The sequence below is a fragment of the Sminthopsis crassicaudata genome, chromosome 6 (assembly GCF_048593235.1).
Source record: "Sminthopsis crassicaudata isolate SCR6 chromosome 6, ASM4859323v1, whole genome shotgun sequence".
Taxonomy (NCBI): domain Eukaryota; kingdom Metazoa; phylum Chordata; class Mammalia; order Dasyuromorphia; family Dasyuridae; genus Sminthopsis; species Sminthopsis crassicaudata.
Window position 1 is genome coordinate 222,699,537 of NC_133622.1, and position 21,150 is coordinate 222,720,686.

The following is a 21,150-nucleotide window of genomic DNA, read 5'->3' on the forward strand; positions in this document are numbered from 1 at the left end:
ACTCCTTTGCAGGAAAAGATAGCTGTAGAAAGAAAGGAAGAACTGAGGAGGCAGAAAAAGCAGATAAGAGGATGAGGAGGAGAAAGGGAAGGTAGAAAAGGAAGAGGAGGATGAAAAAGAGGAGGAGAAGAAGGAGAGAAAGAAGGAGGAGGAGGAAGAGAGGAAGAAGTAGAGGAGGAAGAGGGAAGAGGAAGAGGGGAAGGGAAAAAGAGGAGGAGAAAAGGGAGAGAAAGGAGAAAGAAGAGGAGGAGGAGAAAGAGAAGGAAGAGAGGAGAAGAGGAGGAGGAAAAAGGGAAGGGGAAGAAGGAAGAGAAAAAAGAGAAAGGAAGAAAAGAAGGAAGATGAAGAAAGGGGAAAAAGAAGGAGGAGGAGGAAGAGAAGGAGGATAAAGAAAAGGAAGAGAGGAAGAGTTAGAGAAAGAAGAGGAATAAGAAGGAAGGAAGAAGAAAAGGAGGAGAAGAAAAAGGGGAGAAAGGAGGAGGAAAAGGAGGAGGAAAAAAGAAAGGAGGAATATAAGCAAGAAAAAGAGTCAAAATAGGAGGAAGAAGAAGAAAAGGAGGAGGGAAAGGAAGAGAAAAAGGGAGGAAGGGGGAGAGAAGGAGGAAGCCGGCAGGCAGTTGCTATAAGCCAGGAGAGAAGTGCTTAGGAAGGCAAAGCCTGTCACCTCCCAGGGGCCTCAAATGAAGCTGCCAGTGGAGGTTCAGAGTGCCTCCCTCCCTCATTTCCTCCCACACCCAGCACAGTGCCAAATACAGATGAATGTCTCGACTTGCCCACAGATTTGAGAGAGCTGGATCTGGGGATTCTCCTCCAATGCTGCAGTCCTTGAGTTGTTCCTTTTCTCCCTGACAGTTGCTTCTACAATGGAAGTTTCTGGGATTCTTAATTTATAGCTGAGGTTTCTGATCTGCATTGGTGAAGGGACCTTGTATACCAGAATCACAGCTTTGGAGATGGAGGAGTCTCAGAAATCTTGGGAAATTTGATCTTGATCTTGGGAAACTTCCACCTCAATTTTCTTATCTGTTAAATGGGGATAATGATGGTACCCACTCCCATAGTTACCGATGAGGAAATGGAAACTAAAAGTGAATAGCCCATACAGATAGGAAGTGATATTTTCCCACTATGCCACGCTGCCTAGATGAATAAGATCTATACTTCAGCCCTCCCCCTCCAAAGGACACTCCCTCTCCTAGTCCCCTAACATGACTGTTCACCTGGGAAGGGGGGCAGCCCAAGTTGAGCAAATTAAGCAAGCTGCAACCTGAGGTATAATTAATTACTCAATCAACCAACATATATTAAGTGCTTGCTATGTGCTAGACACTGTGCTAAGTACTGGGGAAACAGAAAGAGGCAAGAGACCCCGCCTGTTCTCAAAGAGCTCCTCATTTAATGGTCTAATAAATAAAACACTAGAATGAAACTCCAGAAGACCTGTACTCAAATCCTGCCTTTGGCGCCTCCTAGTTGGGTAACTATAAATAAGTACATCTCTTAGACTGACCTTGGTTTTCTCCTCCATAAATTGGAAATAATTGTGCTAATGGCACCCACCTCCCAGGGTTGGTCTGTGCCTCAAATGAGACGTAGATTTGCCTTGCAAATCTTACATGGTAGTTATTGTTGTTATTATAAGTATGGAAAAAAAAAACACTAGACTCCGCTAGCTATAATCCACTAACACAACTTTAACACTTTGGAAAGCCAGTTGATCTTATTCATTGTTGTTGAGTTATTTCAGTTGTGTCCTACCCTCCATGACCCTATTTGTGGTTTTTCTGACAAAAGATACTAGAGTGGTTGGCCATTACCTTCTCCAACTCTTTTTACAAATGAGGAAACTGAGGCGCATAGAGTCACCCAGAGTTATATAGTGTCTGAGACTGGATTCAAAGTCCATAGATGTCCACATGTCCACCACATCACCTAGCCAATCTTATTATATATATAATATATAAAACATACATTATATACCATATATATTTATAATATGTCCCAACTGATCTTATATTTGCAGAAATCATTTTCCCATTTGGAAAATGGGTGTTACTTTCACAATTATAAGTCCCTCTTGGTTTAAGGTGATTCAGATGTCCTTAATCGAAGGGAAATTCTCTTAAGGTAGAACCAGCCTCTAAGGTGAACTCTGCTGGCAGCCAGGACGAGGCTTGAATCATAGGGGACTTCCAAGGTAATCTAAGTGTATTTTCCTCTTCCATCCATCTATCACATAGTCCTCTGAGGTCTGCTCAATGTCCCATTTTACTCTGGGAGAGCTCTGATTGTGAGCATGATCTCCTAGTCAGACCTGCCTTCTCTACAATTGTGTCCATGCTTTTATTTATTACCTCTGGCTAATAAATAGTATTTATTACCCCTGAGTGCCTGTAGTGCTTATGAGATGAAAGTCAAGGTTCTCATGTCACCATCTGCTAATTGATTCTGTGGATCCATGATGCAACGAGGGACTGGCCATTTCTTAAACATGGTCCAGTTGTCACAAGGACAACCAGGAATGAGCATGGACCCTGAGGTCAAGAAGTTGCGTACAAACTCCACCATCCCTGGTAGCTGGGAAGAACTGGAGAAAAGTGGCAACGAGGAAGCTTCACTTCTGTGGCAGAGAAGGATGGAGGGAGTGTAGCAGAAGGGGAATTGGCACCTTGGTACAAAAATCTTTGCCTCCCACATTATTTCTGCCTCTGCTCATGGGAGTTCTGACAATGAAGCATGCCACGGGAAGACATACTGGTAATTAATGAAAGTATCACTGTATGCTGTAATTGGCCAGATTTTCATTTTGTTTTACTCTATAGGAGATACTGACAACATGGGGGTTTTTTCATGAGATTCGGCAGAGTTTCCTCCATTTTTAGCTTGTCAATTAAACACTCAGATATAATTCCCATCATACAGCCCATGGAGTCAAAACTTCCCAGTACGCCCAAAGTCTTATCAGCCCCACTCTTCTCCAGGAGTCACGGGCCCGAAGGCAAGAACATCCTGAAGTTGTCAACTAAGCAGTCCCTCAGAGATCGATCCAATCTGCATTTCCAGTAGGGAGGGCAAGGGAGAAACCTCCCCTTATTCCAGAGTGGCAGCTTTCCCCAACCAGGCAGATACCCAAACTCTCATGTAGCATCATATGACTGGTTGGCTTTCCTTTCCCTTGATGACTGTAGCAGGCAGGAGGAATTCTTAGGGCTTCTCTAGAAACTGAAGTACCAAGGACAGGGCTGGAGTCCTTTATCTCCCTTTGAAGAGATCCAGCTGGCAGATGACTCGGGTGCCAAGCCCAGGAGCTCTTGACAGAGAAGAGCATTATATTCTCAGTAGGAATTGTTCAGTGTCTGCGGCTATGGCTTCAGAGAAGCAATTTCTGGGGACCAGCTGTGGATTTTATTTCTTTATTTCTTCCATAACTTGGTTGCACATCTTTCCTCAAATGTCACTACAATATGTCACCTCATCAGCTTGTGAATGGGATATATAATGGGAACTCATGTTAATGAATGTCCTATATGGAGCTTGTATATGTAGATGTAGGGGCAGCCTGTTGGCTCAATGGATAGAGTGCCAGGCCTGGAGTCAAGTAAAACTGATTTCAAATCTGACCTCAGACACTAGCTGGGTGACCCTGAGCAAATCACTTAACCCTGTTTGCCTCAATTCCCTCATCTGTAAAATGGAAAAAGAAATGACTAACCACTCCAGTTTCTTTGTCAAGAAACCTTAAATGAGATCATGAAGATTGGACATGACTGAAAAATGACCAATAATATGTTTGTATCTGCATATAAATTGCCCTCGACATCTTTGTACAATTTTAAGCCATTAAACTTAATAGGTCACCCTGTATAAAAATACACACATCCATATCTATATACGGACACACACATATCTATCTCCATACTCTTCCATATAGCCAGATTCTTATTTCTATGTCTTCATGAGATGAGCTACATAAACAGGGTAACTAATTACCAATTCTAATAAAGAAAAAATCTAATATTGCAAATGCTCCTGTCTACAAACATTGAACCTAGATGTAATTTGAGTATTTTTTTATTTGGGTAGAGCTCTTTTTGTATGCTTCTGAATGAAGTTTTCAGTAAAGAGCACTTCCACGATTTGTCTTGAGATGGGGTCAAACCAAATGGTGACTGGGGTAGGAAGCCACTTATCAGTGGAGTTTCAAGGGTCCAGTGTCTCCTCCTCCTGAATATTCCACCATTCTGCTGTTGTCTGGAATTCCACCATAAAGTATTGAAATCCTCAGAGATTTTGAGTTAGGAGGAACCTTAGAACACAGAAAGTGAAAGCAGGATGTTAGGACATAGAACATAGAATGTCAGGGCTGGAATGGATCTATATTTGTTTGCATGTTGTCTTCCCTATTTGTAAGCTTCTTGAAGGCAGGAACCATCTTTTGCCTCTTTGTGTATCCCTGTGCTTTGCACAGTGTCAGACACAAAATAAGAGCTTAATAACTGTTTTTTGATTGGCTGATTGATGACATAGAATGTTGGAGCTAGGAAGGATATTAAAACATGGAATATAAAAATTGGAAGGGATTCAGGTGAAGAAACTGAAATCTAGCGAAGTGAGTGACCTCCTTAAGCAGCAATAGTAAGATATCTTAAGCACAGTAGTAAGCAACAAAGGCAGGACTTTTTATTACGGGTCTAGAATGGCCTAGGTTCTGTTAAGAAGCTTCCACAGTTTTGGTGATCTGTTGCATATGTGTATTTAGGGTTTGGCATGGGGGTGGGTTAGGGAGAAGCACAGAATCAGCTCCCTCCTGTCAACTTCACAGTTCAAACAATGTGAGAGTTTTCTACTATCATGACAGGATGGTGTAATAAGAGAGGATGCTATATTCAAAGTCAAAAGATCTGGTTTCACATCTCAGCTCTAATTATCTATGTAACTTGTACATAAATTATTTAAACCCTCTGAGTCTCAGTTTCCTCATCTGTAACATGAAAAAGTTGAAGTATATGGCCTTGATGCCATGCCTAGTTCTAGAGCTATGACTTATAATCTGGTTTCCCATTTCCTATGGTTCTTTGATCTTTGCTTATTTATTCAGAGCAGAGTCTTTGGGCTCCCTTCAGAAAGAGGTTCTCCCAATGTGATCCCCACGTCCTCCTTCTGTATCCACAGTTCTGCAAGGGGTGGACAACACCTTGGTGGGACTCCACAACCAGAGTTTCGCCAGAGTCATGGAACAGCGGCTGGCCCAGCTGTTTATGATGTCCCAGCAACAAGGCAGGAGGCTTAAAAGGGCCACAACTCTTGGGAGCTACACAGTTCAGGTGAGTTAGAGGAAGTACCCTGTCTTGGATAAGAATGAGTTTGGGAAAACCCGTATCCTAATAAATCACATTAATTGGTATCTTTTAAAATTTCATTTCTGTTCTTCTAGGAATTTTTTTATTTTAAAAAATACACATACACACACACATAAACATATATATATATATATACATATATATATGTATATATATATATATATATATATATATATATATATATATAATTGATGAGCAGTTAAGTGGCTTAGGAAATAGAGTGCCAGGTCTGGAGTGAGGAAGTCCCAAGTTCAGATCTGGCCTCAGACACTTACTAGCTGTATATTCCTGGGCAAATCACTTCACCCTCTTTGCTTCAGTTTCCTCATCTATAAAATGAGCTAGAGAAGGAAATAGCAAACCCTCAGTGTCTTTGCCAAAAAATCTCCAAAAAACAAAAACAAACAAAAACAAAAGGGATCATAAAGAGTCAGCCATAAATGAAAGCAGTTGAACAACAAAATAATTTCCTTTTTGTCTTTGCATCAGTCATTTCTAGAACCCTCCCTATCCCAAATGAAACCCTTCCATATGACAAAGAAAAACCCACTGGTTTGGCTCTAACAATGTAGAGAACAGTCTGCAGGGACAGTCTCTGGGGTAACTGTAATGGAAGTCACTTTCTTGTGAGGATGAAGGTGGGCCATGAAATGGAAGATATGAAGTTATGAATTTTGACCCAACACCCCCCAAAAAAACCCAAAAAAGATGCTTCCCTTACTTTATTAAGAGTGGACAAAGACTGGGTAGTAGGGTGGTATATAGGAAAGATTCCAAGATTTGGAGTTTTGAGTATTTGGGTTCAAGTCTCATCAATTACTATGAGATGAGGTGTTCTGTATTTGCATGCCTCAAAGTGCTCAACAAATGTGAGGTTTTTATTATTGTTATATTGTGGTAAATCACACAATATCTCAGCTTAGTTCCCAGGAAATTGGACAAGGTGGTCTCTGAGATCCTAGGTCTATATTCTACACTTTGCCAGGAGGCAAATATCAGGGATTTGGGATGGGGAAGTAGCTGGTCTGGAAGGTGACAGTTTTTCTTCATCATCATCATCATCATCAATCATTAAAACAATTTCCATTTTTGTTGCACCATCAGGTTTTCTATCCTCCCTCTCCCATGAGGACAGTTCTGTGAAGCAGGTTCTACAGATGTAGTTAGCTCCATTTTACAGAAATCCAGCCTCAGAGGCATGGAAGGAATTGCTCATGGCCACACAGGAGATTTTCAACCAATGGCTATTCTCATTCTTTGCATTATATCTTATAACTTCTTCCAGCCTCAGTTTCCACATTTGTAAATTAGGGATCATAATAGCACCCAGTCCATAGATCAAATAAAACAGTATTTATAAAGTGCTTTGTAGACTTTAAAGTGATACATAAATACTAAATTTTATTATTACACTCAAATGAGGGATCTCCTTTGTAACATTGCTAATAAGTAGTCATACAAGCTCTGTCTGAACATCTCCAATGATGGCAAACTCATTACTCATCTTCCTCTTCTCCACCCTTTGCTAGACTAGAAAACCAGAAGACTTGAGTTCAAATATTACCTCAGACATTTACTAACTGTGTGACTCTGGCCAGATCAGTTTACTTCTCTCTGCCTGAGTTTCTACCCATGAAATGGGGATGATAACATCTATTTTCACTGGGTATTGTGAGGATCAAAAGGGAGAACATTTGGTCACACTTTGTAAGCCTCACAGTGCCTTTGAATTGCTAATTATTATTATTAGCTGTATCTCTCTGCCTCTTAAAAAAAAAAAAAAAGCATTTCCAAGTTGTCCCACCAGTTTCTGGTGCCTCTGCACAGGCTCCATGCAATATTTGTAATTTACACTTTATAAATTGAGCAGAAGAAGAAGAAGGAGGAGAAGAAGAAAAAATGAAATCTCCCGAAGACCTGTGTCCATGAAATGATATTTGCCTTACCTGAGTAAAAGCTTGCAACCCTGTGCCAGCTGTACAAGCCTGATGCATTTGCATTTCTCGAAAGAACCTTTTAGTCTCTCTCTCTCTCTCTCTCTCTCTCTTTCTCTCTCTCTCTCTCTCTCTCTCTCTCTCTCTCTCTCTCTCTCTGTCTCTGTATCTCTCTTTGTCTCTCTGTCTCTGTGTCTGTCTTTCTTTGTGTCTCTCTTCCCTCCTTCCCTCTTTCTTCCTCTATGTGTCTCTCTGTCTGTGTGTCTCTTTCTGTGTCTGCATCTGTCTCTATATCTCTGTCTCTCTTCTTTCTCTCTTCCCTCCCTCCCTTTTTCCTCCTTTGTGTGTCTCTCTGCTTCTCTCTGTCTCTGTGTCTCTTTTCTCTCTCTTCTCCCTCCCTTTTCCCCTCCTTCTTTCTATATCCCTCTGTCTCTGTGTGTTTCTCTTTTTATCTTTCTCCTCAGTTCTCCTCCTCCTTCCTTTTCCCCCCTCCCCCCCTCTCTCCTCTCTTTTTTTCTCTCAGTTTTTTATCTGCATAACCATCTCAAACATGGGGGGGAGGATCTATGTGAAGCAGATGGGGGAATACGACTCTGTCTTCAGATTATTAGATGTTCCAGTGACCTCCTAAGAATCATAGATCTGAAAAATTTGCTATAAATCAAAATAGAGGAAGTTTTTTCAGAGGCTTTTTTCCCACATTCCCACTCATATAGAACCCCAAGTGACTGGCGTGCCCTAGAACCCCATCTTAAATTCACTCCCTGAGTCTCATTACATTGGGCCTTTCTTCTTAATTCAGAAAATGCAAAAGATTGAAGTTTGAATGGAAGGGGTGGACTCTGGGGACAATGCAGTGCTCAGTCAGAAGTCTGCAGACTTAAAGGTATTATTCGAGTTCTTGAGATAACAAGTGGCATAGTGAGTACAATGCTTGACTTGGAACCAAGAAGGCTAGAGTTTCGAGCCTCCCCGAGATACCTTGTGACTCAGGGCAGATCACTTTACCTTTCTCAGCCTCAATTTCCTCATCTGAAAAATAAAGCTAATAATGGTACCTCTGCTCCCATAAGGTTGTCATGAGAATCCAATGGCAACACATGTGATGTGCTTTGCAAATCTTAAAGTGCTATAAAAAATATGATCTATTATTGTTAAATATCAAGGTCCAACATTCACAAGATCCTGGAATCAGAAAACCAATGGTTTTTGCTGCTTTCTTGTTGCATCTATTGGAAATTTTGATTGGGGAAAAATGGTGTTTAAATAGTTCTATCACTTAAGTCACCCTGAATTGTTCTCATTTGAAATAGTGATCCATTTTAAAACAAATCCAGGATGTTGAAGAATGAAAAAGATGGGAATATCAATATTACCAAGGGTCTTTAAGGAGCGACTCAGGGGAAGACACATGTTCCAATCCTGTCTCCAACAAAACTTTTTGCCTGTGGCCAAGTCACTTAACTTTTTAGTCTCCTTGTGTTTTAATAAGCATTTATTATGTGCTGACTGTATGCCAGGAGTTGTGCAAAGATGGTTCTCTAAGATTCTAAATCAATAAGATCCTAGATATGAAGGTAGAAGACATCTTAGGGATGAGGACGTTGAGCTATTACTGATCTTCAGAGGGGAGGAATTTTTACAATAGGAGTTAGTTCCCCACACTAGTGGGAGCTTAGGTCCAGTCCACAACAAAAAACAGGGTTTCTCATTCAGAACCAAAATTATCATTTAGAGATGAGCGTTAAAACCCATACATACACACACTGCACATTCACAAACTCATAGACACATGTATTCACAATACCCACTCATTCTTGTACACACGTACATCACATATATTCACATACATGTATACATATACATACATATATATTAATTATAACATGTGCATGCTCACATACTCACACATACATTTACACATACACACACAGAGTCACACGCCTCTCATATACTCTGTGATACGCTTATTATTATTCATTCATTTCCATTGTGTCCAATTCTTCCTGATCTCGCAGGCAGTTTTCTTGGCAGAGATATTGGAGTGTTTTTGCCATTTCCTTCTCCAGCTCATTTTACAGATGAGAAATATGAGGGTTAAATGATCTGCCCATGGACACACAGCTAATTAGTATCTTAGGCTAGATCTGAATCCTTCTTCCAGATCCAGTACCCTATCTACTCTGTCACCTTACTGCCTGGAAATACATGTAGGTTCTGATTAGTGTGAATAATGAAACTCGTGAAGTGGTCACATTATTTTAATCCACACTGTTTATTCCCATCTGGCTGGAATCAGTGATTACATTTATATAATTATAACCTTGAATAATACAAATATGAATAAATGTAACCACCACACAGAATTCATTTTTTGTACTAATTGGGGCCCTCGCTGTATTAATTTTCGAGGACAGTGGTTTGAAGAAGTTCTATAAGGACCAGAGTAGAGGGCATATAGCAGTTTTAAAACAAATCTTTACAGAACCTCTTATGCCACTTCGTCATTTAACAGATGTTATCTTGAGTCCTATAGGAGTGAAGGAGGAATTGCCTGAGGTTGCCTAGATATCCGGTAGATACGAATGGGATTCAAATCTAATTCTCAAGCTAGCCTGCTTGCCACAGTAAATACCACATGGCTTCAAAAATATTTCTCTGAAAGCCCTGAAGTCAGGAGGACCTGAGTTTAAATCTGCTGTGTGACCCTGGACAAGTCACTAAACCCCAATTGCCTCAGCAAAAAAAAAAAAAAACATATATATATATATATATATATATATATATATATATATATCCACAGTGGAAGATATTAACCGTGGGGTAGTGAGGTTCTTTCTAGTCTAATAAAATCACAATATATATGGAAATATGTATAGAAGAATTGCACATGTTTAACATATATTGGATTACTTGTCATCTAGGGGAGGGGAAAGGGCTAGAGAGGAGAAAAACTTGGTTTTGCAAGGGTAAAAGAAAAAAAAATCCCAATGTAAAGAGGGGTCTTCTCTTTCTGAAAGATGGTAAAGATGCAGCGTGTCCCCGGACCCAAGGATCCTGCAGAACTGACTTACTACACGTTGCACAATGGGAAACCTTTGCTGGGAACGGCTGCCGCCAAGATCTTGAGCACCATTGACTCCCAGAGGATGGCTTTGACCTTGCACCACGTAGTTCTTCTGCAAGCTGATCGTAAGGGAATTGTTTCTAACTCCCTGTGTTTGCAATTTCTTGAGGATAGACTGGGGTTAAAGGGCCCATTTTCAAAAAATCAGATGGGGGACTTTTGCTTCTACTATGGATGCGATGGGGAAAATGGGAAAGAAACAGGACAAAAGATGTCAATGGCTGGTGAATGATAATTATAATATCTGCTGTTGCTTTTTAATTGCCCTTCTCTGCAGCAAATCTGGCAAATACCGAGATAGACATGTTTCCAGGGAGCCCGGTGAATTCAGGTTGATTGGCTCTCCCCAAGAGATTTCCTCTCTCACGCAGGGACAAGGGCTTCTGGCACCACACAGGCTCTCCAGGCATGGCGGTGGCGACTCCTATTTCTTGCCTAAGTGAAAATGTGATACTGACAAAAGTCTCTAAATAGAAGCTGTCACTTTTTTTTCCTGAGCTTAGATTGCTGCAGGAACTTTGTTCCCGTGGGGTTGAAAAAGAAAAAATTCCCCTGTAAAAATTCACCTTTCCCCTAAGAATCTTTTAAATTCCTCCTTTCAAATCATCAACCCAAGGCTGATTTAATTCAACTTTATGAAGCGTTACCTGATTTTTTCCAGCCGCTAATGAGCCTCCTGCTCCCAGATTTAGTTGATGCCCTCTATTACTTAGGATAAATAGTATTTTTATATCCACATTTATGTATATAGCACTTAAGTGCTAAGGCACTGTGCAAAGTGCTGGTCATGCAAATAAGAAAAAGAAAGACAGACTGCCCTCAATGAGCTTACAATTTAATAGGGAGGAACAGGAGCAAATGAGGGTACCTTTAGGGTGACCAGTAACAAAGTGGCCGCATTCTCCATGATGATTAGTTTCCTTGGATAGGGCATGATGAAGTTGATGATGGAGTTGAAATCAACTGGACTCATCTGGTGGCAAGGGCAGCAGGGTAGTGCAGCAGATAGAGCATTAGGTCTGGACTCAGGAAGATTCATTTGACCTCAGATAGTTGCTAGCTGTATGACCCTGGGAAAGTGACTTCATCTTGTTTGCCTCAGTTTCCTCATCAATAAATGGGGTGAAACAGGAAATGGCAAACCATTCCAGCGTTTCTATTTAAAAAAAAAAAACCAAATGGAGGGGCAGTTAGTTGGTGCAGTGGATAGAGCACCAGACCTGAAGTCTGGAGATATGAGTTCAAATCTGGCCTCAGACACTTAACACATTCTAGCTGTGTGACCCTGGGCAAGTCACTTAACCCCAATTGCCTCAGGAAAAAGAAAAAAAGAAAAGAAAAGAAAACCCCAAATGGGGTCATGAAAAATCGGACTACTGAAACAGCTCAACAACAATCTGGAGGCAAATGAAGTACATGCACCTATTTGCACTGGTTAGACTGTACACTCCTTGAGGGCAAGTGCTATTAGATTTTTTTGCTTCCCCGCCTCAGCACAGTGCTGTGGTAGGGAATTCATGAGTGCTTGTTATTGATTGATTGGAGGTGTGTGTGATTGACTAAACAAACAGCTACTTTATGCTGGACTAAAAATGGCACCTTTCCTCAAGGTCCTTATATTCTACAAGTTTACACAGCCATAATTGAGATTCAAAGGAAAGTAGGAATTAAGAGGGCAAGTGTCCTTGGGAGGGCAGGCATTGGACTTCTGGGTACAAATGCTTTGGAAGCAACCCCTTGGTTGGTCCCTTTGACAAAGTCATTTCCTCAACCCTAAATCCCTCTACCAGTAAAATCCAAACAAGTTTAGCAAAAGAGAAAAAGGCATGGCCCCTGTCCTCATGGAGCTTGCTGTCTAGCCAGGCTTTATAATATATGTAAATAAAAGTGATACAAAATAGAACATGAGAAAGGCAAGGTTCTTTGGGGATTGAAGGAAGGAAAGATCCTTTTCTCTTGGGAGGATGGTTGGGGGGGACTGGGAAAACCTCCTCCATGAGGGGACTTTTGAGCCAGATCGTGGCTAGGATTTCTAAGAAGCAGAGATGACAGGGAGAATATTCCAGGCTCAGGAAATTGGGTGAGCAAAGACACAGAACTGAGAGTGTGAAATACACCCTGGGGATAGCAAATAATCCACTTTGGCTGGCCAAGGAGCACGGGGATGAGTGTAGTGGGACATATGCTTATAGAGGGAGAGCAGCCCTGGAGATTAGAGGACTTTGAAGGTCAAGGTAAGGAATGTCTCCTCTGATCTAGGGAGGTTTTTGACTAAGCCATAGTTTCATTCTTCTTAAAAAGTTAAATTTTTCCCCTCTCTGATCATAAATATTAACTTAGTTTAAATTATGAAACTCGTGTAAATTAGATTAGATCTAGCCACCTTGACCCTTGCCTAGACTTTGATTATACCAATGAATACGTGGATGTTAGATCATTTTCATTGCCCTAACCTTGCTCACATGAGTTTTAAAAGGGAATTGACTAGTGTGCAGAAGATGAATCCATTCCCTCTCAATTTAAATAGAGGTCAAGAGATTACTTATATGGTAACAAGATGAAATATAGAATGTAAAAATAAGGAGGAGGAATCAGAACTTTGCCCAGTGTCTTGCTAAGATATTATTAGCACCATATTCTCATCACCACTCTGTATGTTTTTTCCCTTATCAAGTGCATAGTTACTTTAAGATATAATTTAAAACAAACAAGCTATGTGTAATAGAAATTCATGCTTTCAAATGTAGCTCTCTTTTTCTAGAATCTTTGAATCTAGAAATGTTCATTCCCCCCAAATTTAAGAATATAGTTATAAAGTCAGCATTTAGGTATTTAAGATCCTTAACATTTTTGTGTCATAGACCCTTGGAAAGTTTAATGAAGCCTTTGGACCCTTTCTCAGAATATTGTTTTAATTTTAGTTTTTAAATTTTTGTTATTTTTAAAGTTACTTATTAAGTTCTTTCTCTGGAGAGGGCTATCATTTTCCTTCATAAGTCCTCTATAGTTGATTTAAGTTTTGTGATACTCAAAGCAATTTAATAATTCATTCTTGTAAAAATATTGCTATAATTATTTACAATATCTTGGTTCTGCTCATTTCACTCTTTATTATTCCATGCAGGTTAGAAGATTGTTTTTAAATGCAGAAAACCTTTATGAAAATACATAGGATCACAAAGGAAGCCAATTCTATTGAAATAACTATGAGATTTTTTAAAACAAGAATTTGGATTCCAGTTTGAGCCCCTGGCCTCGAGGGACAAGGACTGGACTTGTGATTTTGTGACTACAGGGAATTCCCAAACGAGTAGAGTTGTGCTATCAATACACACCAGTCCTTTCACTACAACTTCTAAATTGTTCTCCCAGGTTAATGCAGCCAACGTGTTAGAAACAGGAGCTATTCATGGTTAGGATTCCAGCTCTTTCTGGACCAAGTTTTGATTTTCCAAATTATTCTATATTCATGCTATAAAACTACAATAAAAATATTTGGTCACAACTACAATAGTAGTAAGCATTTAAAAATCAACAGATATACATTGTCTAATGAAATGTTTTCTAAAGTTAATGTTACGATTACTCATTTGTTGATGCAAAAAATGCCATCTTACTCTGCCTTCACATCAGATCTTGGCAAGAGGAAAGCCCGTTCCTACCTGCCTATTTCTAAGCTTCACAATTGTCTCCTTTTTCTGGTATCCTATTGGAAGAAGAAGGCTTTCCTCCCTATTGCTGATTGTGGGCTTGATTAGTTGAGTTTTCCTCGGCCTGGGTTTCTCACTTGTGCCTCTGCCTTGGTCCTGTTGTTTTTGTCTTGTTTTGTTCTGCTTTAGCGGTCGTTAAAAACCCTCCCAATAACCTGTGGATCATCGCTGCTGTCCTGGCACCCATTGCTGTGGTCACCGTGATTATCATCATCATCACGGCAGTGCTCTGCAGGAAGAACAAGAATGACTTCAAGCCAGACACCATGATGAACCTGCCTCAGAGAGCAAAAGTAAGTGGGAAAAGGGAAATCTTCCCTCAGACATTTAACACTTCCTAGCTGTGTGACCCTGGGCAAGTCACTTCACCCCAATTGCCTTAGCAAAAACAAAAAAAAGTAAAAAATGCCTTTTTGGGGATTCAAGGAGGGAAGCAAGACATTCCTTCTCAGAATCATAAACTATGAGAGCTGAAAAAGAATTTGCTTAGAACATTGGATGTCAAGTCAAGTCAACAAGCATTTATTAAGTACTCACTGTATACCAGGCACAGTGCTGGGAGTACAAATAGAAATCTCCTTGAGGCGCTTCTATTCTAATAGGGGAAGATAGCACATAAAAAGGAGCTAAAAATCAGAGATAGAGTTGGAAGTGTTGGAGGTCTGGAGTGAAAGATATCCTCCAGGTAAAAGGAAAGTATTTTAGAATCATAGATCCCAAGTTGGATGAGATCTCAGAGGTCATCTAATCTAACACCCTCATTTTATAAATGAGAAAACAGAGGCCTAGAATGAATGGCAAAGTGACTTGTTCAGTGTCACATAAGTATTAAGTAGCAGAAGTGGGATTTGAAATCAGGTCCCATATTGTCTGTCCACTAGTGTCAGAGCAGGATTCTAACCTGAGCCTTTAAGGTTCCAAGGCCAAGCACTCTTTGTGATTTTCTGAGATGCTTCTATCATTTCAGTGGTTTGTTCCAATTAATCCAATTCAACTCAAATTGGTTAAATTCAGTTCAGCTCAGCTAGAAATTGTCAGTTCATATCCTTTGACCATTTATCAATTGGAGAATGGCTTGATTTCTTATAAATTAAAGTCAATTCTCTGTATATTTTGGAGATGAGGCCTTTATCAGAACCTTTAACTGTAAAAATGTTTTCCCAATTTGTTACTTCCCTTCTAATCTTGTTTGCATTAGTTTTGTTTGTGCAAAAGCTTTTTAAATTGGTGTAATCAAAATTTTCTATTTTGTGATCAATAATGATCTCTGGTTCTCCTTTGGACACAAATTCCTTCCTCCTCCATAAGTCTGAGAGGTAAACTATCCTATGTTCCTCTAATTTATTTATGATCTCGTTCTTTATGCCTAAATCTTGGACCCATTTTGATCTTATCTTAGTATGTGGTGTTAAATGTGGATCCATGCCTAGTTTCTGCCATGCTAATTTCCAGTTTTCCCAACAGTTTTTGTCAAATAATGAATTCTTATCCCAAAAGTTGGGGTCTTGAATAGCATTGTGCTAAGCATTCGGAGAATACAAACACAAAAACGAAGCAGTTCCTGGCTTTAAAGAACTTACATTCTATAGGAGAAAAAACATATACAAAGAAAAATTGAATACAAAGTCATTTCTGGAAGGAGGGGAGTATAGATCTAATATGAAGAATGACTTATTAACAACAGAATGGAGTTCCATAGGGCACAGTGGAAGATTAAGGTACGGTGTTATATGGATGTGAGAGGAATGGATTAGAGGGAGTAGGAAGGAGCTGAGAAAGACTTTCAACCTAGTCAGCCTGTGATTCACAGTGGGGAGGGGAGGGGACCTGAGGGTAAAAGATTGTTATGACCTTCACAGTAGTAATGGTAATATTGATTTAAATATCAATTCATGAGCAAAAGGTAGAAAGCCAAGGGTATTGTGTGGGGGAAGGGGAAAAGGAGAATTTCTTAGGAGGTGTAGGGAAGATGGTGACTTTCGCGTTCCATCTAATGGGCAAGACAGGGTTGAATAGTTGGTTAAAATTTCTGACATATCAGCTTGCTTTGGGTCTCCATGTCAGTGTTGAGTAGATTTCCTTGAGAGAGAAAGATGCTTAGAAAGCCTTTGGTCTTGGACCAAAGCAGTTAGTGTAGAATAGGAAGGTTGATTGAGAAGAAGGCACATCCATAAGCCTGTTATCCTTTGTGGAAGTGATGTCAACAGCATCCGGCTTTTTCCATTCTCCTTTAGGAAAACTGGTGTCTGTTGTTTGTTCAACCTATAAACCTATTGCAAAACCAGCACTGTGACTTTTTCTACCATTGGGATATAAAATCTGGGAGGGCAGAGGGTAGCATAGTGTGGGCTGATTGATTAATCGAATCCCCAAGAAACTAGAAACTCAGCATTATAAAATGTGAGTATCAGAAGGGACCCTAGAGGTCCTCTCATCTAGCTCTCTGCTTTTACAGATGGGCAAGCAGATAACTACTTGCCCAAGGTCATATAGCTAACTGGACCTGAATGCCTTTTGTCCTCACTTCTACATCTGTCTCTCCTTTCCTTAGAAGCAGAGCTTAGGTGCCATTTCTCATTTCCTAAGAAGACTCCCTCATGGGGAAGTTTCCCCATAGTTATTTCCCCTGCCCCTATGGGGTCTTATAACAATGTGGGGGTCAATGTATTTTGATTTATTATCAGTAAATGCTTGATTTGTATACCTATTTTATATACTTATATGCCTGGGGTCAAGTAAAAATTTTTCAAGTGAGAAGGGTTTGCAAGCAGAAAAAGTTTAAGAAGTCCTGCACTGATTGATTTTCAGGTACTTCATAAATCATTGGTGAATTGAATTGAAGAAATGACAGGGTTGGGGTTATACTAACATGAGGTTTTTGATACCTGATCAGTTGTCCTTTTCCCTCTCACGCAGCTGCTTCCTACTCCTGAATGATTTAACTGGGAAGACCACTGCTTTCTGCAAGTTAAAATATAGTTTGTTTTTTTTTAATTTTATTTATAAACTTTTGACAATATATATGCATGAGTAATTTTTTATAACATTATCCCTTGTATTCATTTTTCCAAATTATCCTCTCCCTCCTTCTACTCCCTCCCCTAGATGACAGGCAATCCCATACATTTTACATGTGTTACAATATAACCTAGATACAACATATGTGTGTAAATACCATTTTCTTGTTGCACATTAATTATTAGATTCCGAAGGTATAAGTAACCTGGGTAGATAGACAGTAGTGCTAACAATTTACATTCACTTTCCAATGTTCCTTCTCTGGGTGTAGTTGTTTCTGTCCATCATTGATCAGCTGGAAGTGAGTTGGTTTTTCTTTATGTTGAAGATATCCACTTCCATCAGAATACATCCTCATACAACATCTAAGTGTGCAGCGATCTTCTGGTTCTATTCATTTCACTCAGCATCAGTTGATTTAAGTCTCTCCAGGCCTCTCTGTATTCCTCCTGCTGGTCATTTCTTACAGAGCAATAATATTCCATAACCTTCATATACCACAATTTACCCAACCATTCTCCAATTGATGGACATCCATTCATCTTCCAGTTTCTAGCTACAACAAAAAGAGCTGCCACAAACATAAAATATAGTTTTTATGGGTTAGTATAAAGAATATTGGAGTTAGATTCAGAGGATGCAGCTTCAAATCTAGGCTCAGCCACTTATGATCTTTGTGACTTTAGAACAGGCTCTTACCACTCTGGATCTTTTTTTCTTTGTAAAATGAAGGAGTTGGACCAGAATAGCTGGGAGGTGTTGTGTTTATGAGTGTGTGGTCATGGTTTTTAATTCAGCAGGTGTCATTTAGAACCCCACAGAAAAAAGAAGGAAAACTTTTCCAGAAGGGGCATTGCATTCTCAGCTGAGCCTATTGTGCTCAACAACAGAGATGGCAGCCTTCCTAAACCAGCTGGGCTCTCAAAGGTGAAACCTGCCTGGGCTCAGTTCTGTTCCTGGCACCTGCCCAGGATGCCCCACATAAGAAATCCCTATGATCAAATGTGGTGGATTTGGCTCTTTTCAACAAAGAGGTGATTCAAGGCAATTCCAATAGACTTGGAAAGCCATCCACATCTAGAGAGAGAATTATAGAGAATGAATGTGGATCAAAGTATTTTCACCTTTTTGTTGTTGTTGTTTGCTTGCTTTTTTTCTTTCTCATTTTTTACTTTTTGATCTGATATTCCTTGGCCTCCATGATATATATGGAAATATGTTTAGAAGAATTGCACATGATTAACCTATATTGGATTTCTTGCTGCCTTGGGGAGGAGAGAGAAAGGAGGAGGGAGGGAGAAATATTTGGAACACAAGATTTTGCAAGGGTGGATGTTGAAAACAGTCTTTACATGTATTTGAAAAATAAAAAGTATCATTATTTTTAAAAAGAAATTTTTAAAAAAAGAAATCCTCAAATTTAAAAGATATTTTAGAAAATATGTATCGATACCTTAGCCTAAATCTGTACTAGTGATGTATTTGGGATGAATTTACTTTGCCCCAATTTCCTAGTCCATGCTGATATTTCTAACCTTCTCTCCCTGCTATGGTGTTCTGGGATCTACTGGGCTGGGCTATCTTGGAAGCAGGTGCATTCACATGGATTGCATTGTGAGGAATTTTGTTTGGAATTGAACTGAATTTTCCTATGGGGGAGGCTGAGAGAGTGCCTCGATTTCCAATGCTCCCTGTTTGAAGAAGGCAGGATTTTTCCATTTCCTTCCTTCCTTCCTTCCTTCCTTTTTCTTCCTTCCTTCCTTCCTTCCTTCCTTCCTTCCTTCCTTCCTTCCTTCCTTCCTTCCTTCCTTCCTTCCTTTCTTCCTTCCTTCCTCCTTCCCTCCCTTCCTCCCTCCCTCCCTCCCTCCCTCTCTCTTTCTCTCTCTCTCTCTTCCTTCCTTCCTTCCTTCCTTCCTTCCTTCCTTCCTTCCTTCCTTCCTTCCTTCCTTCCTTCCTTCCTTCCTTCCTTCCTTCCTTCCTTCCTTCCTTCCTTCCTTCCTTCCTTCCTTCCTTCCTTCCTTCCTTCCTTCCTTCTTTCTTTCTTTCTTTCTTTCTTTCTTTCTTTCTTTCTTTCTTTCTTTCTTTCTTTCTTTCTTTCTTTCTTTCTTTCTTTCTTTCTTTCTTTCTTTCTTTCTTTCTTTCTTTCTTTCTTTCTTTCTTTCTCTTTCTTTCTCCCTCTTTGTCTCTATCTCTCTATCTCTGTTTCTGTCTCTCTCTGTCTCTCTCTTTCTCCCTGTGTGTCTTTCCCTCTCTCTCTTTTTACTGCAGTCTTAATGCTATTGCAAGAGAGTGTGCAGCACTGCAGCCTTTCAGAAAAAAAGCAGCTGCCTACATTGCTTTCCACAGCCCTGCCTGTGTGAACAGAATTCAATTAGTGACAAAGGGATGGGAGAGAACAGCAAAGTTTGCTCAAGATGTTATTCTGTAGGTCCCAGGGGAGGATGGCAGAGGCAGCTGGGTAGCCTCAGCCCCACTGCCAGAGTTCCATGGGACCACGGGGTTCTCCCTGCTGGTCCAGCCACTCTAAATATAAGGTATTGGAGAGAGAAGGTTAATGTGTCTTTCCTGGGATCTGGGGCCAGGCTCCTCCAATCTAAAGGATGTGAACATCTGCATCCAGCTTCAGAGACCAGGTACTATGTGTGACACTGCTAATGGTGCTGTCCATGGTGCTCCTCACACCAGGATGGGAAATTCTGATGTTCTATAGGAGGGCACACCCGACGTCCATGCTTTACCCCTTCTTTCCCTTTGTTCAGGGGTCATTGTGTTTCTGCCTCTCCCTTTAATTTTGAAGCCTTCAATGGTCATAGAGCCTCCCAATTGTTTCCCATTGTTTTTTCTTTCTTTTTTAAAAAATTGCTTGTTCTTTTTTAACTAAATTAGCCTGTATGTTCTATCTGTTGTACAGCATTTCATCTCCCATCTCTTTGATTTTGTACAGTCAGTCTTCCATGCTAGGCAGACCTTCCTTCCTCCCTTCTGTCTCTTAGAATCCCTAGCTTCTTTCAATGCACTGTTCAGGTATTACCTCCTTCATCTACGAGACCCATCCTCATCCCAACCAACCCAAATTTTTAATGTGAACATTTATAACCCCCCCAAATCAGCAAAGGCTCCTAATCTGGGCTTCTTTTATTGTATGGTTGATTTCTAGAATTAAGAAAGTAATAGAGAAAATATTAATATAGATTAAATTTAAAAGAGTGTCATGAATACATTTTTGGAAGGAAGTGAACTAATTAAACATTTACCAGTATATTCCTGTCTCTGTTGTTAAAGCCTAGGAATTGAGTCATGGGAAGTCACTCAAGCAAAAGTGGCTAATGAAGATATCTTGTATGAATTTGCTAATAAGCCATAACTGCTGTTTGTGAAAGGATCTGGTAAGGCAGACCAAGTGATACAGGAGGGTCCCTGCCAAGTGGAGGATTTCAGAGGGAGCTCTTATAGAATTCAGGAATTAGGAAGTAGAGGTTCTACTTCTGCAGTTAGACTTGAAACTTAATAATGTTTTTACTCCCCCCGCTTAGCCACATCCCTTTCCTGAGCCAAGAGCCAGATGTCCTTGCCCCTAGAAATCTTAACCTGGGTGAATGTTCTGCCCTCTCTTCCTATGCTACTGACCATACAGAGTTCCTTCAAGTTCCATGTCGGGAGTTCAGCCCTCCACAGACTTTTCCAAAACTATTTCTCATCTGTAGCCCAGAACTGGGAAATCATAATGATCTCTTGAGAATTCATGATGATGGACTAATGCATTACTTGTGTTCAGATATTATCATCATATCAAATATCAGATAATATCACAGATATTATCAAAATCATTAATCTATTTCAATTGAGCCAAAATGTATTGGGTGCCTAATGTAGCCAAGGCATTACCAAATTAAAATGAGATCCAACTCTTGCTCTCAGGGAGCTTCTAGTTGGATAGGAAAATATTTGATTCCAACACAGATGACTGTGTTATACAATGTCACCTGAAACTTTACATGGAT

At 40.1% G+C, this 21,150-nt stretch overlaps 1 protein-coding gene across 7 annotated transcripts in view; it reads left to right on the plus strand.

The window, feature by feature from the left end:
• The window catches only part of KIAA1549L (KIAA1549 like), a 274,216-nt gene that overhangs the window by 173,894 nt on the left and 79,172 nt on the right, over positions 1 to 21,150 (plus strand). For all 7 annotated transcript variants that reach the window (XM_074276445.1, XM_074276446.1, XM_074276447.1 and 4 more), the window contains 3 exons: positions 5,173 to 5,324; positions 10,315 to 10,486; positions 14,261 to 14,424. In XM_074276445.1, coding sequence (XP_074132546.1) covers positions 5,173 to 5,324; positions 10,315 to 10,486; positions 14,261 to 14,424 — 488 coding nt within the window. The remainder of the gene's footprint in view (positions 1 to 5,172; positions 5,325 to 10,314; positions 10,487 to 14,260; positions 14,425 to 21,150) is intronic.